The 27,301-nt window shown below is 48.8% G+C and overlaps 1 protein-coding gene across 1 annotated transcript in view; it reads left to right on the top strand.

Annotated features, from left to right (window-relative positions):
• BSN (bassoon presynaptic cytomatrix protein) overlaps positions 1-27,301 on the top strand; it is an 87,297-nt gene that overhangs the window by 29,982 nt on the left and 30,014 nt on the right. The window contains 2 exon segments of the mRNA XM_030458630.1: positions 15,965-16,657; positions 16,659-16,748. Coding sequence (XP_030314490.1) covers positions 15,965-16,657; positions 16,659-16,748 — 783 coding nt within the window.

The following is a 27,301-nucleotide window of genomic DNA, read 5'->3' as shown; positions in this document are numbered from 1 at the left end:
CCCAAAGGGGGTACAGGGCATCTGGGGAGGGACTTTATACAGGGGCATGGAGTAATAGGATGAGGGGGAATGGTTTCAAGCTGTGAGACGGGGGATTTAGGTTAGACATTAGGAAGAAATTCTGTCTGGTAAGAGTGGTGAGGTGGTGGCCCAGCTTGCCCAGAGAAGCTGTGGCTGCCCCATCCCTGGAAGTGTTGAAGGCCAAGTTTGATGAGGCAGGAGCAGCCTGATCTGATGGAAAGTGTCCCTGCACATGGCAAGGAGGATGGAACTACATGATCTTTAATGTGCTTTACAACCCAAGCCTTTCTATGAATAAGACCCTTTCTATGCTGTGGTGGTTGATGGAGCTGTTTTGCCCAAGCAGATGCTGGTCATGGTTTTTCTACTGGTCAAGCATGTGAAATCTCCTGTGGTGGAATGTCCCTCTGCATCCCACTCACCACACACAGTGTTCCAGAGAGCAACCATCACAGAAGGATTTATAGTCCTTGCTTGCACAGTCTCGTTTGTGATGTGTGCTTGGTTGTGGAAAGCTCTTTGCCTGCTCATCATGCAGCCATGTTCCTGGGCAGCCCTTATCTGCATAGGTATGGGGCTAACTGGGCTGTGAAAACTGGTTCTTTGAACTATAATTGAAATGCCATTTTGGCTAGGCTTGTAGACCTTTTGATCAAAGCCAGCTGAAGGGTGGGAAGTTTCAGTTCTGGACTCAGTTCTGGCTGTAAGCAGGCTGTGCTGTTGGCTTGGCTTTCTGCTCTGGGTGAAATCAAAGCCACGGTGTTGGGATGGCTCAATAGGGAAAGATATGGTCTCAATGGATGGGAGTGGAATTTGCAGCAGGTCTGTGGGATTAAAAGTTTGTCAAAATGAGTGAAGGCATGAATGAAACACGGCACTAATGTCTGGAGGTCAGTTGTGAAGAATGAAGGCCAATACGCCCTTCCCCTTCTGTTGGGAGAGTTTTGGAGAAAAACAAATGTGAGCAATCCTGACTATTTAGCTTTAGCCAGAGTGAGCTAAGGGCCTTGAGGCCCAGCTGCAAGGTTATTGAAAGATCAGCTATGGGCAAAAGATAAGGAAGTTGGCAACAGAAAAGAAGAATGACAGGATGGGAAAGCATCTCATAGCGCATAAACAGTTGTATTTAACCAGTTAGATAGTGCACTGTGGCATATGAAGAATGTGTTGTACCAATCAGCAATACGCTTGTATTATGTTATCAGCCTGCCTGTGTATAAAAGGGCTACTGCTGCTCTCATTAAATGGCAATACTCCGATTACATTAATCTGCGTGTTGTCCACTGTGCTCTTCCTGACACCCTTCCACCCTTGCCCCTTGCCCACTTTGATGTCCATCTACTGCATCTTACCTGAGCCCCTACTGCTTGTGCAGCAGCCCTGCCACCCAGTTGTAGTCCAGCGGAATCCCCCTAGGCACAAAGATGACTTGTCATTGACTTTCTGCTCCCTCCCCACCTGCTCTGTCCCACTCTCTGTGCTTAAGCCATGGGATTAGACTGTCTAGACCCTTGAGCAGGAGATCTTGAGCTGGAAGAATCTGCAGTGGTGGGCAGGACAGAGGAAGTTTTGATGCCCACCTACCTACAGCCACTTTTTTCCCATACTGATGAGCATGACACAGTATCCCCCCAAGACAGAAAGAGAAGCACAAACGCTGGGGCTCATGTGTTCAGCAAAGCCTGAATTATTCTGCATCATCCGATATCCTTATCAGAGCGCTGCAGACGGTGCTGCGTCAGTCACAGCACAGCCCAGCAGAGTCAGTGGCAGTGCTCTGCCTGTCTTGACTGCTACAAGCCAGCAGCTATTTGAAGGCCTGTCCCCAAGGAGCAAAAGAGTTTGTCACTGTTTGTACCTCAGCTCTGCGGGAAGCGTGGGCTCAGCAAGTGTTCCCTATTGAAAACCTGCTCAGGATGCAAAAACGTATAGGGGTGCACGTACAGAGTGGCAGCCAGCTGGGTCTGCCAGAGTGGGGAAATTGCTGGATTTGGCTCTAGGAGTGGAAAGTCCCCTTGGGATTTTGGGGCTTTTTTTTCCTCTTTTCTACTTGCAGAGTACTCCAGCGCCCAAAGATGTAGGCAGGGGGAAAGCTGGGAAGTCTGCGTCCCTGCAACTCCTTGGGTGTTTCCTCCAACACCAGCTTTATTGTGGCTCTGTGCCACGCTTTGGTTCCACTCTGCCTTTTCAGATGTACCAAGTCTTCTTTCTTCCCTGGGAGGCATTCTGTGTTTTTCCTGATGTCCTGAATGGCTGTGCTGCTCCTTCCCCCTGTGAGCAAAATGTGATGCCCAGTGGATGAAATACTTGGATGGATGGAAAGGTCTGGCTAAAAACTAGCAGTAGGTGATAAAATTACCTTGGGGACCTGTGGAAGAGTTGTATTACCTGGATTTTGGGATTCCTCTGAAATAATCAGCATACTCATCACAGGGAGAGGCTTGTCCTTGTGTGTGCATACCTCTGTTTGGCCCTCAGTGGGCCATGCATGCTCTACATATTGCAAAACCTTTTGAGAAAAGCAAATGCCCTTGGTGGTGAGTGGAGCACAGCTTGCTAGTGCAAGACCAACAGTGCTCAAACAGAGAAGGGGTCCCCCCTAAAAGGTAAGGCCCCATTAAACTGAGCCCTTGTGCCCAGACGTGCTACACTCATCTGGTCCTGAGGGACCTTCTGCAGACCAGGGCATGAATCCTGGTGTTTTTTTCAGAGTTCCAAGTCAGTACTGAGATGCTTGGCCAGGCCAGCTAATGCCTAGAACTTTGTTTTTACAAACTCTATGTTATGTTCTTATCTGCCATGTTAATTTTCCAGATGATGTGATTGTGGTTTTCCAGTTGGAGTGTGCTTGGAGAAATATCCCCAAACAGGCATGCTGCTGCTGCCATCTGTCTTTGAGCTGCTTCTAGGATCCCAGTACCTGCTCTCAGCAGCAATTGTTACTGCCTTTTTGAATTAGAAAGCAAAAAAAAGTCCAGCAGCTTCTGAAATAGTGTTTTCCATGACTAATTTCAGGTCTTAAATTCTTGTTGAGACCTGGGGGATATGTTGAAATAACACTTGGTCCATATCCTGGGCATAAAGTTTCTACAGGTCTGCCCAAGAAAGCCCCATGAACTAATTGTTTTGAAGGATGTGTTGTTTGGAGGGCTCTGATCAGCTCCAGCACCACTGCACTGAGTTATCTGACAACCATACCCCCCACCCAAGACCCAGCATTGGATATCATGTTATTTTTGTAAAAAAGTGAAGGCTTTATTTCTCTTCCTGATGGTTTTTGGCCAGCTCAAGCTGTTGCCCCAAGTCCCCCTTCTTCTCCAAGCAACCCTTTTTCCCATATCTTCCATCTGCAGGCACTTGTCCCATGCAGTGTACCATTTCTCATCCCAATGCCTGGTGCACACCATGGTTCAGACCTGCTGCTCATCCTTTCCTTTCTCCAGGAGCCAGCCCAGCCAGGCAGAGGAGTTAACAGAAAAGGCTGTGGGCACAGGAAAGCATGTGGGAAGGTAGTATTTATTTGGCTGTAAAATGTTTTTCCTCCCTGGTGCACAGGTCCTGCTGCTTCCCTCATGCCAGCCAATCTATCCCTTATCTGCCCAATTTAAGGCAGTTTGGGTCTGATTGCTCCTGGTCGGCACAGATCCCAGCGCTCAGCTGGAGGTTTTGATGCATGACACTTGAAAATCAGGAGCAAGACCTCTCCAGCTGAGCACCCAAACGTGGAGGGAAGGAGCAGTGACCACTCCTGCTACCTTGCCTGCAAGAAATGCTCTGTAGCTCCCAGTTAGTCCTGTGGCTGGGAATTGCACTTGAATCACCTGGCTTTGCAGCTGGGGAGAGGTGACCAGATCTGTTGTTTCTCTCCAAAAGTGGTTTCCAATTGGCATGGGAGCAAATCAAAAGGGGGGTGAAATCAGCTTGAACTGTGCCATTTCCTCCCTTTGTGGTTTCCTTGCTGTCTGGATGGACATGGCTGACCCAGGTGCAGTGTGCTCCTGGGCTTGTGGCTGCACCAGTACTGGGCACATTCAGCCCCTACAAACCATGGACTGAGCTTGTAGGGTCTGACTAAGAAGTACTTTTAACTGTGCACCATTCCAAAAACATCCTAATAGAGACGCAGGGAGACTGCTTGGAGATGGCTGTCTGTCGCAGCAGTGGTGTTTGATTTAAAAATAATCTAGTTACAAGTAAGAGAAGCTTTTCTTTTCTTTACCTGACAAGTTAATTTGAGTTTTCATTAACCACTGGCCCACTCCTGCAGACAGAGTTGTCAGCTGGAATGGCATGGTCAGGTGCTCTCATCAAAGAGCCCTTAAATACTTCTTTCAAATGAGCAACCTGTTTTATTCCTTGGGTTGCATGCACCACTGTGTCCAATACATCTTCATTTCTCTTTCCACCTCCTCTTTCTGTGCCATTAGTGCTGGAAATGTTGCTGTAATGCAGCAGCAGGGGTGTAGTCTTGGCCAGGGGGATGCTCCCCTTGCACCACGGGGTGCGACAGCATTAAAGATCTAAAGGCAACTTTAAATAGCATTTGGCAGCAGTGTGTTTGCACAAAAAGGGTGTTTGAGAGAGAAATCTTGCATAGTGGATTTGGGGCTTTTTGTTGTAAGTTTGTTTTTTGGTTTTGTTTTGCTTTTTGTGTTGACCCAAAGCTGCTGATGGTTGGAGAGCTTTCAAAAAAAAAAAACAAAACTGAAAAGTGATTTCTATTGGAAAAATTTTCTTCCCTCTAACAGTTTCTAGTTTTGTAATCAAAGACCTGTCCCCTCTTTTGAGTAGAACAAACCCTGTAAGCTTACCCAGGGCTTGGACTTAGGCTGCTGGGTCCTGGGCAGGTTGCTCTGGGGTGACCCTTTAAGCCCCACGTCTGGAGTGCAGCAGAGACCTCCCTGAATTGGGTAGGGTTATATTTTGGCCTGGGTGAGGATAGGGAAAGCATCCTTTTGGACAGCAGGGTTCCTTCTGATTAAGAGTTTATTCACCTTCCCAGGGTGTATCAGTTTAGATCTCCATGGCAATAATTACTTTGGATCAGAAAGCAAAAAATCCTGATTTGAATGACCAATTTACATCTTGCTTTGCAATTAGCAGTTTTTTTGAAGACAGGGTGATTGCTGTTGCAGACTGGCTTGCAATTAAGTATCTTCTTCTTAGAGAGTATATAATGGCTCTAAAAACCCAATTAACAGTGGTGTGGCTTTACAGGTACCTGTTCAAATTCTAATTGTTTGCAGATTTTTCTCTTGGAATCGCTGTATTTTACTTAGTAGATTGTGACTTCAGAGCAAGGTGTAGAAATGGTTGGATGGGAATAAGCATTCCAACACAGGAAGCCTATTCTAATTTATTAAAATACGTAGCTGGTGACTGGAGCAGCTGTTTCTGGACAGACTTGTAAGCCCATTCTGGGTGCCAGAGCCAGAAGGCAGAGAAACAAGAGTCTGTGGGCTGCTTTGATGGGGCCGTGCAAGGCTAAAATCCTTCCATAGCATGGGGCCCTCCAAAACTGCCTGGGCAGCTTGGGATTCACCCACCTTCTGGACCCCTTCCAGGTCCCTCTCTTGGGCCTTCTATTCACGCATGCTAAGTCCTGGCTGGGCAGGACCTTTAATCCCTCCAGCAGTGCTCTTCTCCCCTGCCTTCTCCGTGGGGTCCTGCATGCTGTTCCTAATGACACCCTCTGTAGCTTCCATCCTCCAGCATGCTGCATCCCATGCAGCTTTCCTGCAGCTCTGAATCTTCATAACTTTTTAATGAAATGCCTGGAAAAACCAGTACAGCCAGCTCCTGAGTAGGGCTGTCCCAGCACAGCCCAGACTATGAACAGAAGGGGGGAGGGGGTGCTGTGCCTGTCTCCTCCTACATGCACATCTGAACTTTGTTCCTGTTTAATTTGCTCAATATTTGCATCCTCTGAGCAACACAATAACCTAAATGAAGGTACAGGCTGAGTCATTTTAAGCAAGATCAGACCTAACGTGGGCCGCTTATGCTGTTGCTCCTTTGGCCAAGCATTTGGGAGCAATCTGGGGTGTCTGAGGATCATGGCATCTGCTCACTTTTCCTTTGCTGCAGCCATAGATGGGTGTTTCACGGATTGTGTGTCTAGCTGGATTATAAATTATTCATGGCAGGGAATTTATCATGTTTATCTGAAATAATTGAGCAATTACATCTGTTTAGGTATGTAAAAAGATTGTGCAATGTCTTGTCTATCTTCAGGCCTTGAATTCTACAAGAGCATTTATTACATTTATTTAATCCAGAATAATAATTTTTAAAAAGCAAGACAGAAATTACATCTTGCTTTGATGCATTGATCCACTCTGATATGTTCATTTGCAGACGTTGTTCATTCCAGCAGCTTCACTCATAAATAAGCATTGGCCGAGGTTTATCCTTATTTTCTCAGACCTAATTTGTCTCCTTCAGTCTGGAGAAAACTTGATAATGCCTGTTCTGTGACTCTGTCCCTGAGACTGCTTTGGGTTCTTTATGCTGGTGCCATGATTGTTATTATTGTTTTAAAACTTTGGTCCCAGATGCTTTCTATGGGGTCACGGGATCGTGATCCTCTCCACCCTGACTGATGCTCTGCTGTGTTTGGGTGTTGATGCTGCCATGGTAATGCAGAGTTTGGGGCATAAAAGGACTCAGTGGTGTTCAGAGAGCTTACAGCCTATTACTGTAATTGTCCAGGAGGGTTCTCAAACAGCCAGAAACTCATGAGCAAGGCAGGGCCCACTCATAACTGAATAAAAGTGGAACCATACAGTAAATGAATAAACGTGAGGCCATGCAGTTAACAAATGACTATTTATTCTGTGTTACCCGTTGGAAACTGGGTTGCTTTTAAATTAATCTATTACAATACCATTTACTGAAAGCATCCTGTGCTCTGTATAGCAGTACAGCTATGAACTGCATCCCTGCTGTATGTGGTACCCACTTTGCACCCAGAGAAACCCCGTGGCCTCATGTGTTTCTATGCTTTGGGCAGGAGGTATTGGTGAATGGAAAGTTTTGAGCTTCCCCACTCCCTCCCAGGCTGCTATTTTAGTTCTGCAGAAGACAATGAGCGAGCAGGACTGGAGGCTCCTCTTACCCTGGACATCCGGGTGTGGGTGCAGCAGAAAAAGGTAAATCAAGCCATTAGGTCTCCTGGGCTGCTGGGGCTGGGGTGGGATTCCCACATTATGGAGCAGGAGGGGACCTGAGGCTGCACTTAGAGCAGGTTGGCATGCAAAGCTCAGGAGGATCAGACCTGGGGTGAGCTCTTTGCCATCCTCCCTGCCCGAGCCCAGGGGACAGCATCCTCAGAGCACGTACAGACGTCCAAACCTTTCATGCGCTCCTTCGGACAGGGAACAAAGGCTGTCTAAACAGGAGCTAGTGAGGCAGCAAATTGCACAAGAAACCTTCCCTAATGAACTGGAAGGACTTGTCCCTTTGCCTGGGGCGGCGGCACTGCCGGCGTGCTTAGCTGGGCAGTGCCTTGCTTTGGCAGGGGGGACGCAGGCTCCAGGGGAGCAGAGGAGCAGCACTGGGTCTGGCACTGGGAACGTTTCCTTCTGCCCCGCCATGACTCTTCAACAGCAAAGGCAAGTGGAGGAGAAGGGGGATGCTGGCAGCTCGATGGGTGCCTGGGCCATGAGGGGTGCTGCTGGGGGAGCACTGTCCTGCCCGTGACGGCAGAGCAAGGTTGGTTGCAGAGCTCTGCTGTGTGCAGTGATTTTCTCAGAACGTTCGCTTCATTGCTGCGTCGGTGGCTGTGTGGGGTGGGGAAGGATTGTCCAAACAGTGAGGCACAGGAGCTGGAGGTTGCCTTTATACCTTAGAGGGTCTGCAGAGCTCCATATTGGTTGGTGCCTCCTTTGACAGCCTTTGGGGAGAAGAGAAGACTTACTTTCAGTTATTTTGGGGGTTGCTACCCAGAGTCAGGGAAACTGGTGAAGAAGTGACTAATAGGATGAAATGGCACTATCTTATTCCACAGCTCGATTCTCTGGACAAACATGGTTTCCCATCTGTTGTTTGCAGTGCAGGAGATGAGTTTGGGGGTTGGTTCCTCTCTCTCGCCAGCAAGCTAGCAAGTTGATTATTTTCTGGCAAGCATTAGCAGGATGATTACTGATGGTTTCAGTGGCTTCCCCTTCTGGGCAGGAGTGCTGAGGACTGTGTTTTATTTGTATTGAGATGTTTGAAGATGAAGATGAGCATAAGGTGGCCTTTTTCAGAAGTGCCTCAGTGACCAATTCCCTTGTCAATTAAGTGCTGAAAGACTCATAATTGCACAGTCCCTTCAGAGCCCTGAGTGCTCCTCAAACTGTGCTTTAGATTTGGACCAGGAAGCTTCAGCCCACGCTGCCTGCCTGTTTGTATCCGCCTCCTCTCCACCTGGGTGCACATGTGAATTTTGGCTCTATCTTGACATGCAGCCTGGCCATGGACACATGACAGCTCCTGCATCCTGGGCTGCTTCTGGTCCTCCAGGGGTGCTGTAGGAGACTTCATCTCCTGCTGTTCTCTGCTCCTCCCCTTCTCAAGCCCTGGCTGGTACCACATTGCAACCTCCCACGGGATGCTTTGTAGGCTTCTCGTTTGATCTGCACCCAGGCCGTGCTGTTCCAGACCAGCCTGGGGCTGCCAGGTGGCAAGCTGTCCCTGTGCTGCTACCAGAGAAGTCACAATAGTCCTGCTTTAAAAAACAACCCCAAAACTTAAGAATAAGCCATACATTCCTATTTGTCCTTCACTCCACAAGCCAGCCTGAGATGATGTGGGAAGCCTTCTCCCTGTGGTAGCTTTTTTCATGCCTCAGCAGCTCTTCCAGAATTTGCTGAGCTTTCCCTGCTTTCCTACAGACATTCCCACCTCCTGCCTTTCCGGCAGTGTCCCAGCTCCCTGCTGCAGCTCGCTCTCCCTCTATTCTCTAGCCAAGGGCTGCCTTCTAGCACTGCTGCTTCTCTTGGATCAGGATGTCACTTTAATTGCAGGCAACATGGCTTTGGCAGGTTTCAGTGTGACAATGTAGAACACAAGATATGCCCCCCAGAGAGCTCCTCCAGAGCAGCTCCGGGAGGCATGGAGAGGAGGGGATGTTTGGCTGAGTGGCTGATTTCATGAGGTGACGGCTCTTCATCTTCAGACAGAGATGCTGAAGCAAAGGCACCTAAGGACACTCTTGGGCAGGTTACTAGCAGCTCAAGGGAGGGGCCAGGCTGTGGCCATTTTCCTCCAGGATAAACCAGTAGCACCCATTAATGAGACTCATCTTCATCCCATCAATGATCTTGGCATCGAGCCTCCCTGTTAGTCTGATTAACTCAGTACCTTCCTCATTCAGTTCCAGCTTTGGTTATTTTTGTATGCATCTGCTTCTGGCTGTGATGGTGGCTGCAAAAGGCAGAGGAGGGAGCTGTGTCCCTGCCCCTGGGATGTCTCTGCTGGGGGCTGGATTCATGAGAGGTGGCTCTGGGGTAGGTCTCTGTTGGGGAAACAGTTCAGAAATATACAGGTTGTGAGCAATCCTGACTTACTTCAATTTAGGCCACATTGGGTTAATGGTTATTGAGGCCTAGTTAGAGGCTTTCTGAGAATGAGCTACTGGGAAAGAGATAACTTAATTGGCAACAGAAGAGGAAAATAATTACATGAGAAGAATCCGTGAGAATGGTATGTGTAGTTGGAATACAAAGCCACCTGCATGATAAGATGGTGTAAACAAGGCTTCTCTATATAAAGTGAGTGCAAGTTGTTAATAAATGATTTCATACAATCATATTGATGTGTACATGGAATCCTTAAGCCTCCGCAGACTGTTTTCCCACAGGTCTCTGCCTGGGGCTCTCAGAGGACAAGAGCTTGCTGTAGACTCCTGCTGTCTTGCTCTTCCCAAACGTTTCTTTTTCAGAATTTCCAGTTTTGTAGAATATGAAATATGTATTTTGGACAATTTGGAGAAAACCCATGCTTCTTTTCTCTTCTGACTTCCCATGATCTTGACTTCTTGTTTTTCAGCTAGCTGTGCATCCTGTTGTCATCCGTTAGACGACGAGTGCAAAAAAACTCTTCCCTCTAGAGCACAGGTCTTACAAGGAGCAGCTGAGGGCACTGGGATTGTTCAGACTGGAGAAAAGGAGGCTGAAGGGAGACCTCTTCACTCTTTACAACTACCTGAGAGTGTAGCTGGCAGGGGTTGGTCTCTTCACTCAAGTAACTAGTGATCATAGGATAAGAGGAAATTAGATTGTGCCAGGAGAGGGTTAGATTGGGTAATAGGAAAAAATTCTTCACTGAAAGAATTATTAGGCACTGGAACAGACTGTCCAGGGAAGTTGTGGCTTCAGTATTTAAAAGTATTTAAAAGACTTGCAGATGTGGTGCTTAAGGATGTGGTTTAGTGGAAAATTGGCAGTGCTGGGTTAACTGGTGGACCTGATGATCTTAAAGGTCTTTCCCAACCTAAATGAATTGATGCTGCAGATGAACAAAGCTCACTTCCTCCTTCCTGTTCAAAATGGAGTTCCTTGGATGGGACTGACCATACTTGACTTGAGATTACTCGGGCTGTTCTTCCTTCCCAGCCCAAAATAATCATATAATACAAGTCAGATGAACTGTATCCCTGAAGTGCCCTGTAGCCTCCTTTGTTAGAGTCTCACATAGCTTGCAAGGTCATACTGGTTTGGTGGCAGTGAGGTGTTGGAAGTTGGTAAAGGTGGTGAGGAACCAAAGTCTCCAAAGTCTTAAATATGGTCATCTAATGCTCTACTTTGTCATTTGTGTTGTAGGAGATCATGCTGGGTCACCTCTAAATGATCCAAAATAACCTGTCCTCAGCAGGGATGGAATTATTCTTCGTTATAATCCTAAATTTTGGCTTGAAGATATCTTGGTTGTTCAATTAAGAAGTCTTTTTGCTTACTGGCTCATGTTAAAGCTTTTCCTGGCTAATACAAAGGTTGAACTCTATACTTAGGATACCTTCAGAGCTGTATTGTCTTACCTCAGGAGAACAAAACCATCTGCACAGTACAAGCATCCCCTTGCATCTCCTGGTAACAAATCCAGGGGACGAACTGTTTCCACAGTTTCCTAAAATAGCTGGTGTTAGAATAACTTTAGAAGCATTGTAAGCTCAAGCTGTCTCTATCGTTCCAGATCATTTTTATCTGTGTGCTTTTCTCAGTGGTTTTCTGGAGGGATCAGTGCACTGCAGCACAGGGGGATGCTCGTTGATCCTCTGTGTCTTCCTGGTGCAGAACTCCTCTCTCCTGTACTGCATCCTTCTGCAGAGGGACAGGATCTGGCCCACTATACCTGATCCCTTTTACAATTGGTATTGGTGTTTAAATCTGCCCTGGGCACAGCCACCACGTGCTGTGTTTATTCCTGCCTCCAAGTTTGGTTTTGTTTTGTTTTTTCTTTTATGGAAATGCTGATTTGGAAGTTTCCATGCCTGATGGGATTTGCAAATGGTCCATGCTGACAGCTTCAGGATGGCATCCAGAGGGGGAGGCACATCTGGAAGTGGTGGCCCTGCAAGGGCTGCAGCTTGCAGACCTGATCATATGTTAGGGATAGCAGGATTTGAGTAGGATTTTAGAGGAGTAGCCTGAGATGTCACCAGGGTCTGTTGGGAATGGTAAGGCTGGTGGTGGTGGGTGTGTTGGGCACTGGTATGAGGATAGGGCTGCTCAGGGGTTGGATGCAGACATAGCAAATGGCAGTGAAGACTGATGGCTCAAACTTTCAAAGCTTCCAGAATCAGGGCGCATATAAAATACCCTGTAGATGAAAGGCCTGCAAGCTTTACCTCCTTAGTCTTCTGCTGAGCCCAACAGCATATGTATAATTTGCTGTAATGGTTAGAAACATCTGCTGTTAAAAGTGATGCTTAATATATTTGGCTTCCTTTTCCAGTCATTAGTTCTTTTTATGCCTTTTTCTGCCTAATTAAGAACCTTTCAGTACCTGATATTGTTTCCCCTGAATGTGCTGCTATATCGTAATCAAGTCACTTCTTAATCTTGAAAAACGAAAAAGATCAACCTCTTTAATTCACTCCCTTCAGACATTTTCTGCCTCCCTAGAATCAGTCTTACAGATCCGGTCTGTATCTCCTGCAGTGCTTTACTGATCTCCTTAAAACGTCAGTGCAGAACCATTGAGGGCTTTGGAAGGAGTTCGTAGGTGCTGGAAGAGGAGGCTGAGCCACCTCCTCATTCCTGCCTCCAGCTCCAGGCTTCCCACACACGGTGACCACAAGTTTCCCAGGCAGCAGAGACTCTTCTTAGTTAGGATTTATTGTTTTACCAAAATCTGCCCTATGTGAGTGGTGTCAGCTGTAGTAAGATACTTCAGCAGTGTTGAGTCCTTGTGTCCCAGCTCAGCCAGGTAATTTGTCTAAAATCTTTTTAGCAGCTTCACTATTCCTATTTTATAGTGCCTTTTTTGTCACCTCTTCATGCACTGCTAGGTCAAAACACCTTCTGGATATCAAGCATATTGCTTCTGTGCATCGTTAATATCCAGTGTGCAGAGAATCAAATCAGGATTGCTTGCTGTGACCTATTTTATCTAAACCCATCTTGACTGGCCTCTGTGCAGGCCCTTCAGTTCCTTGCTGCATGAATTCAGCACTGTCTTTCTGTCTTGGACAGATGTCTGGCTAACTGTCCCCTTTGGGCCATACCTCAGCCTTCTTGGATGTTCAAGCTGAAGACTCTTCCAGTCTTAAAATTTCCTCTTGAAAATGAGTATCAGCAAGACGCAGTTTTCTCAGATCTCTTGGATGCAAAATTATTCAGAACTTCCCACTTTAAATCTTCTGGTGCTGGCTGAATGTTCTTCTCCATTGCTAATAAGTTGGAAGTGCTTCATCCTTGTAAAGAGTGTTATCCTGCTTCTTCCCAAATGCTTGACAGTAATGACAGCACTTCTGCCACATTGCACTCATTAACAGCTTTCCCCTCTCCACCCAGTGATGTACCTTTGTCATTTCTAGGTTGGCCTTTGTCCTGATGCCCTTCAGCAATCCTTCCTACTGCTCCCCAGGAGACTTCGTCCCAAAGCTCCTTTGTTTTCTTGTGGTTTAAGCACTTCACAGCTTCTCAGCTGACCTTGGTGTGCTGAGCTTGGATATTTGCAGATTTTCTATTTCTAATGGTGCCTTTGCTTTGTGCAGCAGCCAGCTTCTCTTCTCTGCCATCCTCATTTTCTTTGCAATTTTGAGTGTTTCCACCAGTCATATTTCCTGGGGTGAAGGAGATGAGCATGCTTGGAACGGCCCGTCTCAGGCTATTCAAGAGCACACAGCTTTTCTTCCTCTTATTTTAGAGTCTAACAATGACTTCAGCACTCCCAGAAGGTGAGCTGGAACTCCAGTTTTCAATAATTTGAGATTTTTCCCTTTTCACCAGTAGACATTTTGCTTTGCTGTGTACCCAGACTGTTAGCAGTGATGATGAAGCAGTAGGAGAAATTATTCTTTTCCTATTCCCTATTTCTGTACTGTTTTTCTGAGCATCTTCCACCTGCATGATGAGCCTGCAGGCAAGAAGAGGAGCATTTAGAGGACCATGATGCAAGCCAGCTGAACAATCCACTGTTTCTTCTGTTTCTCTGTCTGATTTGCCCAGTTCTCCACCAAATCAAAACTTTCAGGGGTAGGGTTAGCAGAGATTTACACCCAGGCTTTGCCATCCTGCTCTTTCTTGGGAGAAGGATCTTTGGTAAGGCATCTTGGCCGTTACTCTTTTCTACCTTCCCTCCAGCATCCTTTAAGTCGCCTTCAAACTGTGTAATCCACACACCATGTCATTGGTTGCATCTGTAGATCAAATTCATATTACAATTGCTCACTCTGGTTGTGTACCACCCCACTGTATTCCCTGCACCCCTTTCTCCTGCTCCTCAGGATGGATGTTCCTCACCAAGTCATCTCATCCAGAGCAATGTGATGGTTTCTCTCCCATACGGAAACCCTCTGGCTTTTTTCTGTCTCAGTCATGTAAGACCACTTTATTGTGGAAAGAGAAAGCTTCACCATCTTTTTCTCCAGCCCTTGAGCTCAGGATGATCCTGGTGGACTTGTCCATGAGCCACTGGTATGGCCATGAGACCCAGGGGCCAGTACATGCTGCTGCACAAGCCTTGGCCATGGGCAGAGGGGGCACTGTCTGTGGCACAGGGAGGGGAGAACCAACAGAGCTGGAGCTGTGAGCTCTTCAGTATTCACCAGCAATCCTTGCTGCTTGTTAAAGCTGGCACAGAGTCACAAGCAATCAGTTAAATGCCCTCAATATTGTGTTTGGGAGTTTATGCAGGTGAGCAGAGAAGTGTTTGTTTCTTCTCCAGAAAATAAGTTAAATCTTGCACTGGGCTACAATAAATACCATTTATCCAAAGCCAGGAGTGTGCCACGTGGTCCCTAAAAATCTAGATTTAAACATCCCCAACGGAAAGTCTGGGAAGATCTCCTCTTCCCCCAGTTTCCATCCCTCTGATGGGTCTTAAAGTGTGGGTGAGGAGATTATGTGGAGAGGGAAGATTTGCATTTCACGGATCCTGGGAACTTTATGGGGAGAGAGAACCCGAATAGAAAGGATTGGTTTTCCCTTAATCAGAGCTGACAGGGACTGTACCCAAAGCTGATGGGATTTGGGGAGATGCTCTCCTGAAATAGAATAGTGGGAAGAAATTCCAGGGGATATGAAAGCAAAAATAACACGAGGAATTTGGTGCGTCAGAAGAGAGACTGCAAGACTGTAACAAATGCTAAAAACTAAAGCAGTATTTTCAGGAACTAAATAAAATGTGGTTCATTTGAAGGGCCTAATTTCTCTACAGTGGGGATTAAACTGAGCCTCCAAGGTGTTCTGTAACACCTTGATGAGGAGACGGTTCCTGAAATGAAAGACAGGAAAATCCATCCCTCATGGGGTGCATGCTGGCCCGTGGAGGTTGGAAGTTCTGTATGTCCAGCGGCTCATGCCAGGCTCTGGGTCCACTTGTTCTGGATGCTTCTCCTTTTTTTTGGGAATGCTCTGGTCCTTTTTGCCACCTTAGTTGCTTCTCTTGAAGCAATCTTTTACAGGAAGCCCTGGTGGTCCTGCAGCCTGTGCTGTATATTGCTATTTGCACAGCCACTGGGCATCCTGGGGATGCTCTTGGCTTTCATGCAGCCTCTTTAATTTACTTAATCCAGACATAAGCGCCTCACAGGGAAAATCTCTTGAGAAGGGGAGATCTTTCACTTATCACCACTTAGCCAGGAACTGTTATATTTTTCATTTGCATCTTGATGAGTGCAAAGGTCACTGGTGTGCTCCCCAGTCATTGCTTTGCCTGCCCAGCAAGCAGCATGGGTGCATCCTGGACCAGGAGCTGCTCCCTGCTGTCCCTGAGGGGCTGCAGTGCAAGGTTTTGGGGTGGGTTATTGCAACCCCCCCACACTGATGCCAGAAAAGCCATCTCTGCTGTCCCCAGGGAAACTTCAGGCATCTCAGGGTGGCTTTTTCCCCAGGATGGGCAGTGTGCTGGTGCTGGGGAGCTGCTTCAAATGGGCTGCAGGGAGGTGATGGGCCAGGAGCCCTGGGGAAGGTCCCTCTCCTCTGGCAGAGACACAGACTGGGCTGCCTGCAGCAAGGCTTCGAGGCTAGCAGGAGCTTTGCAGCAGAAGCCTTGGAAGCAAACCAAGGCTAATTAAAGCTTTCTTTTGCACTGGCATGTCATGCCATGGGTACCTGTGACAGATGGGGTCTGTTCACCCTGACTGCAAGATGCTTTGGTGAGGAACGTGTTACCAAAATGTATTTTGGGGGTTGATGCCTTGTTCCTATAGCTACCTCGGGTTTGTTCAGGGGAGCTTGAAGGTGCACTGGGACTGCCTGCCACTCACCATCCATGTCCTCTCCTTGTCTTGCAGGTGAAGGAATGGTTGTGCTTGAACTGCCAGATGCAGCGGGCGCTGGGAATGGACATGACCACTGCTCCTCGCTCCAAGAGCCAGCAGCAGCTGCACTCTCCTTCACCATCCCCCTCCCACTCCCCCGCCAAACACCCACTGCCCCCAGCTGCAGAGAAGTCTCCTCCAGTCACCCGTGCCCTGCAGCCCGAGCCACCCAAGCCTCACCCCACCACACCGCAGAGGGAACCACACAGCCAAGGCCAGCCAAAACCTCCAGAGGCGGCCAGGTCCTCCCCGCAGCATCAGCAAGCCAAGCCTTCCCCCTCCGAGCAGAGAAAGATGACAGGAGATGCGGGGGCAAAGCCTGCTGCCCCAGCCCCCGGGCCTGGAGCCCAGGAGCAGCCCCAGGAGGGGCTCACAGGGAAGCTTTTTGGCTTTGGGGCATCCCTCCTGACCCAGGCGAGCACACTCATGTCTGTCCAGCCAGAGGCTCCCCCTCCCAGCCAGCCGTCCCCTGGCAAAGTGCCTCCAAAAATTGTCTTCAGTGATGCCAGCAAAGAAGCTGGTCCCAAAGCCCCGGGGGCGCAGGGCCGGGCTGCTGCCACACCGGTGGCCAAGCCAACCAAGCCAGAGCAGGGTGTCAAGCCAAAGGAAGTGCCGAAAGCAAGGGTCTCATGCCCCCTCTGCAAGGCAGAGATCAACGTGGGGTCCGGCGAGCCCCCCCAACTACAACACCTGCACAACCTGCCACCAGCAGGTCTGCAACATGTGTGGCTTCAACCCCACGCCTCACCTGGTAGAGGTAAGGGGGCTGGAGGGGTGGGGTGGGCACTTTCTGAGCTGACAGTCAGTGCTTTCTTCTTTAAAAAGGAGAAAAGATGGTGCATTTTCCTTCAGAAGGTTAAAAAATACTTTAAGAAGCCAGGTCTCTTTTGTGGAAAGCCCCAGGGCTGGAGGAATTTCATATGTGTACATTTATTTCATGCTGGTTTCACACAAGGAGTGAAGCAAGGGGTGGCTATCATGTTGAATGTCCTCAGCAATGCCTGCCCCTCCCCAAAGGTGTCCAGGGAGTCAGTGGACAGAGTGAGGAAATAGAAATAGGTCATGCAGGGACCAGAGTCACCAACAAGCATCCTCCTGGTGCTGTGAATTGAGCAATGGCTGGAGGAATGGCTGGTGTTCCCAGCCACACCTGGGAAGAGTCTGGTGAGGGATGTCCTGCAGCTCCTGCATCCTCTGATGGTGATTGTCCAAGGAAAATGCTATGGGGCAGGAAGGTGGCAGGACCTCAGCAAGAGGATTTCAAATCAGCTAAGGGCACACCATGTCCAGTTGTAGTTTTCTGTCCTCTCCAGATGGTGAGGGTCCTGCCCTGTTGTGCCTGGGTGCAGGCAGGGGAGGGACCTGAGCACAGGATGGATGTGGAGATGTCACAGCCACAGTCTGGACGTGAATTGACTGGTGTCTTGTGGGCTGCTGACATGGAGTGCAAGGAGAGGAGAACAGAGGTTGAGGTGGTCTGAGGGTCCACCCATTCTCTCCAGGTGTAGTCAAGGAGATCTCTAAATTGTTGTGCTCACCCAGATCACATTCCCAAGCACCAAAAAGGCATCTTAGCCACCTCTAGCCACTAACACCTGGAGACGAGAGTGGTACAACTGAGGCTGAGCTGGAGCCTTCTCTTTGCCCCTTCCACCTCTGTAGCTAGGGATGGAGATCTTCCAGACCATTGGAGAAGGGCTCCATTAAAACCTAGATCCTTGCCCCTTCCTCTACAGGTGGTCAAGACCCTTAAGAGAGAAGGCCCAGGGCTTTCTTCTTGGAAGCACTGCATCTTGCAGCCAGTAAGACACAAAGCCAATATTAGCAGATGGAAAAGTTAATGGGAACTTCAAATGACCAGAAGTAGGGTTGCTAATCTTGGCTCTGTTCTGCAGTGGATAATTACATTTTATGTGCCTAGCTCCTCCCTGCAGTTTCAATTACACACAGTAATTTTCTCCTGTTCCTGAAGCTGCTGCTGTTCACTGTCACGTTTGCAGTTGAGGAGAACTGCTCTCCTGGCATGGTGTGCAGCATGTGCATGAAGGTGTAAACCCACCAGGTTTACCTCTTTGCCCATAATACCATTTTTGAGTGAAACACTCTGCTCATTGCTCCTTCTGGGTGAGAAGAGAAGGTCCCAGGTGTCCCTTTGGTTGGGCTGAGGCCCTGTGTTGGCATGCCCATAGGCTGTGGTGTGTTTGCAGGCTTCAGAAAGCTGATGGGTTGATGAAAAGGCTTTAATGGGCTCTCCTTGGCACCTGTCTGTTCATTAATTAATCACAGAATTAATTTGGGGTCAGGTTGTACATGATAACATGGTGCTCTCTGTAGGTACCACAGAAAGGTGACCTCTCTCCAGTGCTTGTCTCCAGGGTTGCTCACTTATACCTGGGGTTAAATTTCAGATTTTGAAGGCTGGACTCTGTCTTGGCTCCCTCAGCTTGTACCTAAGTAACTTCAGACACTCTTGGGAAACTCCCCCTGTGTGTGTGTTACCACCTCAGGGTTTCTTGCTGCTCCTGATCACTGCGGTACCCAGGTGCCTTCACAGAGAGCAAAGACCCACAGCAAGATCTCTCCAGGGCTTTGTGGTGTCATTACACAGAATCATTATGTGGCTCGGAACAGATGGGTTGGTTTATGGGATTATTTTTTTTTTTCTGAATTGAGGAAGAAATGCGATGCTTGATCTGTGAGCATTCTTAACAAAAAAATTCTGAGGAAAGGAAAATACTGCAAGTTCTGTTAACACAGTTGGGCTATGGGTTTGCTTGATCTTCTGAGCAAATTGCTCTATGGTCTGATCCTTTTTTGCCCAGAGCTCACACGGGCTTGTCCCAAACCCCAAGATTCACTTAAATACCAGAATGTGCTCTTTGAAGTAGTGAGGCTTGATATCATTAATTGCTTTATGAATTAAGACCTTGACTGTAAGCTGCCCTTGGAAGTTGCATGAAAACTAATGAGGATATCTGCACTGGGGTCTGGTACGTGCAGAGGAGCATGAGCTGCAGGTGAGATGGATGGTCGCCCTCTGAGAGTACTGCTGGAGCCTGGGCAAAGTCCTCACCACCAGCTTCAAACAGACTGAGTCACAAAAAGGGGGGAGAGCACAGGCCTGGTTTTTGGAGGGAAGGGATGGAGTTTTGCAGCAAAACAGAGCTTAAAATTCTGCAAATATAGTTGTATCATCACTGCAAGCAGTCACAGCTTTGTCACGGTGAGCCACATGTGATTATGGTTTCAGAGCAAAACCATGTAACCATCTTGGGAGGGGAAAAAAACCCTAGATAATGTTTCAAGCCCCATACAGGACTAGCTTTTTTTGCTAACTAGCCCATCTCCACTGCCAGGGAGGCACTAGTGATTTTAGGCTGAGCAAAACTGATCTTTCTTATCAGCATGGGCTGTCCCAGCTTGGTGGGAAGCATTGCTCATACTGAAGCTGGTACTTGTTGGGGGGATGGGTGTCCCTGGGTGGGAGGTGTGAACTGACAGGCACACTGGCAGCACTGCTTCCCTGGAGACCTCAGCTTCTTGGGACTGAGGATGGTAGTGAGGGTGAAGAACATCCTAACAATCACTAATCCTTGTGCTTTAGCATGCACTGACTTCCAAATTGATCTTGGATGTTGAGGAATAGTCCCCATGAGTGGCTGACATGGGTCTTCAGGGGAACATGTGGCCAGAGGGAAGGGGATGAGGAGGTATGGAGGAGCTGCATGCTTAGTCAGACCTCGTGAGATGCACCAGCCTGCTGGTGGAGGTGAGACCATGTTGCATGATACTGCATGCTGCTGGAAGCCAGCCTCCTGATGACCTGTCTCTAGTGGGTTTCTGCCATGGGGATGGATGGCCAAAAGGGATGTGACAAGTCTTAACTAGTCGGACACATGCTCAACATTAGGGTGAAACAGGGGAGTGGGAGGTGTTGTCGTGTGACAATCACTGTTATAAAACTAGAAGAAGAAAATGGAGAGCGAAATGCAGAGAGCAGGAAAGAGCTTTGTCCCTGTCTTCAGCCCCCTAAGCCTTCTGATTTTCCTGGAAAGATGTGTTATTGTTTACCCATGGTATTTTCATCCCCATCCTACTCTTGATCTAAAGATGGAACTGGAGGCTCCCAGTCCCTGTTGTCCCCTTGCACCCTCTGCAGCTGCTTGGTGAAGTATCCAAGGAGCCGCCTCCTCTCTGGTGCTTCGTTCAGCAAAGTGCACTCAAACCTAACAGAAGAAAATACTAGAAGTGTTTCCTTTTTCTGTGAAGTCACTAGCTGAGCTGTGTAGGTGCTGAGCCACCAGAAGAAAAGGGTGATGAGGTTCCCTTGTTGTCTTTGCACTGCTGTGGGCTGAGTGCCCACGTAGTCTGATCCAGGTGAAGGTTGCTCCCAAAGCATCCTGCCTGTGAGCAGCTGGGTAGTGCATCCAAGCTCCCATAAGATCCACCAGCATGGATGACTTTCCTTTGGCCCTGTGTCTTGTTGGTGAGCATGGTCAGAAGATGCTGGTGAGGACTAGGAGCTGTGGACACTTGAAGAGTTCAGGTACAAGCATGGCTTTTTGGTAATGCTTCCCAGGAGAAGTGTGTGGGCTGTGGTGGCTCATGGCTCTGGCAGTTGTGAATGACCAGCAGAGAGAAGCAGCCCAAAAGTGAGAATGACCTCCACTTTTCTTGCGTGCTCAGCCGGATACACGTTGCCCAGCTTTAAATAAGTTGTTTATGTGAAATACCAGAAGCACAGGTGCCTGGAGCTTCCTCCCACCTCATCACACCTCCTCCGGGAGCTGGCTTGTGGTGCTGTTCCCACCAAGTCAGAGGAGGTGCTTTGCAGCTCTCCCAAATTCCCAGCAGCCTCAGACTGGAGACATACAGGGTGGGAAGAGGTTTCTGTTGCAGGAAAAATGAGTACCAGGACATTTTCCTGGGGATTTCAGCAATGCTACCTGTCAGTGGCAGAGGCTGCTAAGGGAGCAAGTGGTGGCTTGCAGCATGATTGTCCTGTGCTGCACCATGCTCTCCCAGTGACCCTGACTGACCCCAATTGACTCCAGGAGCTTTGTATTAAGGACCAAATGAACAATGCAGGTCATGGTACTAACTAAGCGTGGCAGGGTGGCCCGTTGCCTAATTAACCAGCCTGGAACAGTAATGGTGACAAGTTCTGCTGGAGAACACTGCTGCTCCCAGGGTGCCTGGCTGTGACCCCCAGTGAATACCTTTACCCTCAGGAGGGTCCTGTTACAGATTTATGGTGCCCACTAAACCACAGTCTAAAATTACACTTGTTTTCTTGCTTTCCTCATGCTTTATAACAAGCATCCTTTTTTTATAGCAATTTTCTTGTGCTGAGCATGCTACTGCATCTCCCTGGCTGGGCTCACCAGTCAGTGCTGTAGGGCACCTGATTGTGTTCCTTATACACATAGATAATGTATTACATTGTCCTGGATATGATGTCACAAGTCAACAAGATGCAGGAGCAGCATACACTGGAGCCCTTGGTGGCATACATTCCCCTTCTGCTGTTCCCCTTGTCTCTACACCCAGTAACAAGCCCATTCAGATGGATTTCTTGCGAAGACCTTGTGTGTCACCATATTGAATAACTTCCAGAAAGCCCTGCATCTTTCTTTTCATCTCACTCCAAGACCTCCCATTGGGAGAAGTTGGGCCGTGAGCAGAAGAGCTCCCTGGGGTCCGATGTTGTGCCACTCAGGTCCGAGATCCTGTCACCAAGAATGGGGCTGAGCCTGCCCTACTTGCAGAAGCAGCCGCAGCAGATCCTGCGCTTGGCTGCAGGGCAGAACGCCTGTGAAAAAGGGAGCTCGATTAAGTGGAAAAAGAGCTCTGTGAGATCAGGCTCTGCACAGAGCAAGGGTGTTGCTGCCGGCAGCCAGAGGATGGATCAGAGGAAAAGGGGGGGGCTGAGGAAAGGTTTTGTGCCAAAATCATTCTAGCATCAGCACATAGGTCTCATGAAGAGGAACACAGCAAGCTGCTTATGGGAGCCAGCATCCCAAGCCCATGCTGGAGCCTTGGAGTGCCAAGCCTCCCTGCCCCCTTCCCGAGGGTCTGTGCTCTCACCAGGAATGTCATTATCTGGTAGCTCCTGGCCAAAGAGGATTAGCTGGGTTAAGAGAGTTCCTCTAGCTCAGCACTGTCCCGGTGTGGAAATCCCAGCCCTGGTCTGGCGTCTAGGTCCAGGCATGGCTCCTGGGCAGCCCTGGTGCCCCTTTCCTGGAGGAAAAGCAGGATAGATGTGCCTTAAGGAAAACATGCCTCATCCAGATTGCAGGCAGTGCCCATGGTGGGATCTGGCAGCTCACCGCCCTGGAGAGCCCCACATCCTTCTTCTGGGGGATGCTCTATGTGACAAAGAGCTGCCTGCTTGAGGATGGTGATGGGGTGGGTAGGTGGCAAGTGAGAATAGGCACTTAAAGTCTGCAGGCATCATCTTTCCATAGGAATTGGAATCCTGTTATTTCTGTTGGGCTCAGAGGGTCGGACTGTACCGACAGATGGGCTCTGTGGCCCCTGCTGCAGCAGGGAGCAGCTGTTGCCAGTCACCCCTTTGAGGCCGTTTTCCATGAAATCGTGTGTCCTGTGGTGACAGCTTGGCAGGGTCCCCGGGGCTTGGCTGGCTGCTGAGATGCTGGGTCTTCTCTCCAGGGATGGGAGGAGGAGCAATCTGCCATGTCGAAGGGTGGGTTAGACCCCAGTGTTTCCTACAGGAGGAAGAGAGAGTCAGAGACATGAAATACAGAGCCCAGCAATTGCTGAGTTTCCTCTGAATTTTTGTGTAAAAATAATGATTTATTTTTTTTTAAATACCCTAGCCCCAGGGGTGTAAATATTCAGGTCAGTCACATAAACGTATCTGAGAGGGCTGCATATGACAGCACAAGATGAAGTCGGCTTCGCCACTGCGAGCCCTCAAATCCCTTTACGGATTGGTAATTAACAGCTCGCTGTGACTCAGGAGTTTTCTGTGCTGCTTAACCCGCTGTAATTAATCCATCTTCTGCTGCTGAGCTGGGCGATGCTGGGCTCTCCTCTGGCAAGTGCAAGGGTCTGAGGGCAGTGGGGATGGGTGACCTGGGTGATGCACAGCATCCACAATGTCCCACCCATGTCTTGTCTTTGTTTCTGTGGCTGTCACAGCCCCTCCTGTGGGTTTTTCTGCAGAGCCCCATTAGATGATACCTCTGCATACTCTTGACTTGTGCTGGTTGTGCCTTCAGAGCTTCTAGGACTTCAAGTGCTGGGATTCTTTTTGCTTGACCTGCTCTCAGCTTCTGGCCACTTGGAAAATTAGCTTAAGAACCCTGTTCCTTTTATTAATCAGAATAAACCCCAGAGCTCCAGATTCCTTTCCTGACTTAGATGCAATCATATTACAGTGGACAAATGTCAGCCTCAAGTGAACCCTCTGATGAATGCCTCAGAGGAAGCCACTGCCCGTGCCTGCAGATTGTTTTCAATGGTTCATAAAACCAAACTCTATATTCAGAGAGGTGACAGTGGCTGAGTGAGGTGAGGGATTTCTGCCTTCTGTGCTTCTAAATGAAGATGCATTTGAAGTGAATGGTGCTTTCCCAATGCCAGGATGGTTTTCCAGAGCATATTTGCTGTGCCCTAGGACTTGGAGCCACCTCCTGTTGTGTTGCTGAGCTCCTGGGCTAGCAAGCTGCCTGGCCAGCAGTGCTAAGGTGTCCTCAGCCATCTTGCCAGGAAGGCCAATGGGTACAGGCAAGAACAAAGCCTAAGTGTTCACCACAGCACAAGCAGGGCAAATATTTGGGATTAAAACAGGGAGACCTTTGGATTTTGGGGTGTCAGTATTGCTTGAGCAGTGCTGGAGGTGGGGTTGTTGCCAGGGTGGGCACAGTGCCTGAGCCTGCTGTGAGTGGCAGCATCACTTGCTGCCACCCATGGCAAACCACCACCCCGTGCTCCAGCAGAAAGCAGTGATCTATATAGGGGGGAACAAGGCTGTGCCTGCCAGCCTGTGGGGAGCAGGGGCTGCTCTGGCTCCTCAGCAACAGGAGCTGATGGAAGGGGAGGTTCTGCCAGTTCCTGCCACAGTTCAGGCTGGGAGTGCTACTGATACGGACCCATTAGGCAGTGGCATGGATTTAGTTCTGTAATTGATGGTGAAACTTCATCTCTGCAATAGTGATCACTGTGTTTCCTTGGAAGGCCAAGGAATGGTTTAGGGAAGTTCTTTTTGCCCATGTAGCATGATTAGACCTTGGTACCAGCTCCTGTCCCCTGCTAAGCTCTGGTGTCTTTTCCCAGCAGGTATTTATTTTGCTAGGTGCTGCAAATCCACTTCTAATGGGTGATGGTATTCTGTCCATGAAATTTTTGTGGCACAGACTCATCCTTCAGAAAACCTTCTTGCTGTCCTCAAGGAGGCAGAGGGGACAGTGACCTTGCAGCAGGGATGTGGAGACAGACATACCAGGGCTATCGCTGTGAGAGGATTTGATATTCTCATGAGTCAAGTGCCATGAATATTAAAATTCACCAGCCTGGGAAGGGCCTGAGTAACTTTCCATCTCCTGACTGAGGTTTCACAGTTCAGAGCCACTCTGAGAAAGACTGAGAAAAGATCAATAACTGCCCTAACAGGCCTTGTTAGGGACTTTGTTGACCTTGAGAAGCTTTGAAAAGAGTTACTGTTGTACACATGAAAGGTTGAAGGCAGCAAAAATAGGCAAAGTGGAAGCTCAGAGAGGAAGCAGGACGAGCTAAAGCTGGCATAGCGTTTTATGGATATCAGTGAGATTTTTATAAATAAGTGCTGAAGAACAAAAAAAGCCCAGTTCATTCACAGAATTCTGGTGTACCTGCTTTTAGCACAGGATTTTCTGTCTTTGCTCTTCAAGGCAGAGCTGGCAGCTGTGCTCGTGGGGCACCCCTAAGAGCCCCATGCCTTGAGGTGCCCTGTGCTTCTCTGCTGATATGGGTAGTGTCACTGTGGGATCAACCCAAGAGATGTCCTCATCACCTGTCAGATGAGCCCCACTCATGGGGACATCACTCAGCAGACATCTTGTTCAGGCACACAGCTAGCATGGGGACAAAGCAAGAGGTTCCTGCGGTGTCATCCTTAAGGTGTGGCAGATGCAGCAAGAGTGGGAGATGCTGGAGGACAGCAGGGGTGCAGAAGAGTTATGTTGTGGGGGCTCTCAGCAGGATGGCAACAGCCTGGACTCTCATTCCTGCTGCAGCTTGTATTGAACTGTCAGTGGCTAAAGAAACTCAGGAGCAGTCCTCAGTGTATGGATTACCCAGCATCAATAGATTATTGCCATACCTCCCCTGGAAGAGGCAGTGGTGGGATCAGAGGGGTCCGGGCTGGGGATGCTTGATGGCCTCCAAACATGCCATGTAGGGTTACAGATACTTCTGCTTTAGGGGTGGTGTTGCTTGAATCATGTCTGTGATGCTCAGCTTGGTGAAATAATTCACCAAGGTTGGAGGGGGCTGGTTGGGCAGTCCAGGGCAATGACCCTTGAATGCAGGCTGCTCAGAGGGGTGCCTGGGCTCTTCTGTCACAAGATCTCTCCCCTGCCCACAGCAGTGGCTGCTGGTGGAGGTGGAGAACATTTCCCTCTGGTGTGCAGTGCTCTTACAAAGACAACAAGTCTGTGAAGGAGGAGGTCAGGTTGTCAGGGGGCCTTTGGAGCAGTAGGCTCTGAGCACTTGGGGAGACTGACACTGGAGGTGCATGGTCTCCAGGCAAGTACCAGCAGCAGATGGCAAGGCTGTTGGGACCACATAAATCAGAGATTCAACCTGAAGATGCAGTGGGCAGAGAGAGAAATAGCTCTTTTTGTTGGAGATGGTGAAGGGATTTGGGGATTTGGCTGTTCTGTTCCTGCCCCCCTGGGAGCAGACACAGGTTACCCTGATGTGTTCAGAGGCCATTATACAACCTGGACTTTTCTTCTTTCTTTTTTATTTTTATTTTTTTACAATGTGCCATTTTAGTTCTTGGGAACATGTTGGGACACTTAATCAAGCATTTAATTAGCTTTGTAATGCTGGATTTCAGAGCTGAGGGGGAGGCAGCTTTAGGGCTGGGCTGCAGCAGAGATGCTGTTTTCCAGCTGCAATGGGAACATCAGGCTGACTTTGTTGGTGTTGATCCACCTTCCAAAACACCATCATTTCCCCTAGAGAACCCAGTGGAGTTTTGCAGTTGTATCCCACTGTCTTTAGCATCTGTCTTTAGCATCTTTAGCATCTTCCCACATTTAGCATGGAACAAAATTAGAGTGAGAAGGGGTGCTGCTAATGGTGAAGCATGTGGGCATGCTGGGAAAGAAGCCAGTGGTGATGGGATGGCCAGCTGGATGTTCGTGTGTTGGGGCTAACCCATTTGCTAGCTCAGGCCAGGCTCTTGTGTTGACTTCCATGTTGTGGGCATTGCTGGTAGAACCCAAGGGCAGGGCCAAGCCCCAGCAGGCAATGCAGGTTTCTGGAATGTTGATGCCATCCTGCTGAAGCAAGCCCAAGCCTTCCTCAGCCACGTGCATGTCAGTGAAGGTTGTGTCCTTCTCCAAGGGCCAACAGGACCTGACAGTTTTATGGCAACTGCATCTCAAGCACTGCAGTGTTTTGTGCTGGTTGAATAATGTTTCACGTAGCACGTAGTGGTATTCCAGCCCTGCCATGTGCTGGAATGCCCTAGTTCCTGTCTACACATGTGCTGGGGCGAGCCATGCGAGGTGAGGACTAGAAGATCTCATCTCCCCACAGTACACTGAGCTTTGGAGAAAACACTGCTGGGCAAGGGAAGAAGCCCTCTGGAAATCAGTGGCATTAGTGGTACAGTGACAAGCGGAGGCTCAGCACCCCACCAGCTGGGTGCCCCTTGGCTTTCTCCATGAAATGGCCATGAGGCTGTGCTGAAGGGACAATCAATCAATCCCTGTCAGAGTGGTGGTGCTGCCAACCTCAGCCAGGGTGCTTCAGCCTTTTGTTTCAAAAAATGAAACCTCACAGCATGGTAAAAACCAAAATGCTGAATGGACCAAGAGGGTCTGCTGGGTGGCTGGCAGCTCTCTCCTTCTCCTCCTGGCCTGCTTGCTGGGCTGGTGAGCTGGAAGTTGTATGGTACCATTCTGCTGGAAAAATAAATGCAAAAGCAAAATAGAACATGAAAGCGAGCTCTTTCTTTGAAGCAGCTCTGTCTTTGAAGCTGGGGCAGGTCCCTGAATGGAGATTGAGAGATGGTTTATTCCTGTGTTATCCAGGCTGATTTTTGGTCTCAGTGGTGGACCTATTAGTGTGGCC

Source organism: Calypte anna, chromosome 12 (genome assembly GCF_003957555.1).
Source record: "Calypte anna isolate BGI_N300 chromosome 12, bCalAnn1_v1.p, whole genome shotgun sequence".
Lineage (NCBI taxonomy): Eukaryota > Metazoa > Chordata > Aves > Apodiformes > Trochilidae > Calypte > Calypte anna.
The sequence above is the reverse complement of the archived record's forward strand: the minus strand, read 5'-3'. Positions and strand labels throughout refer to the sequence as shown.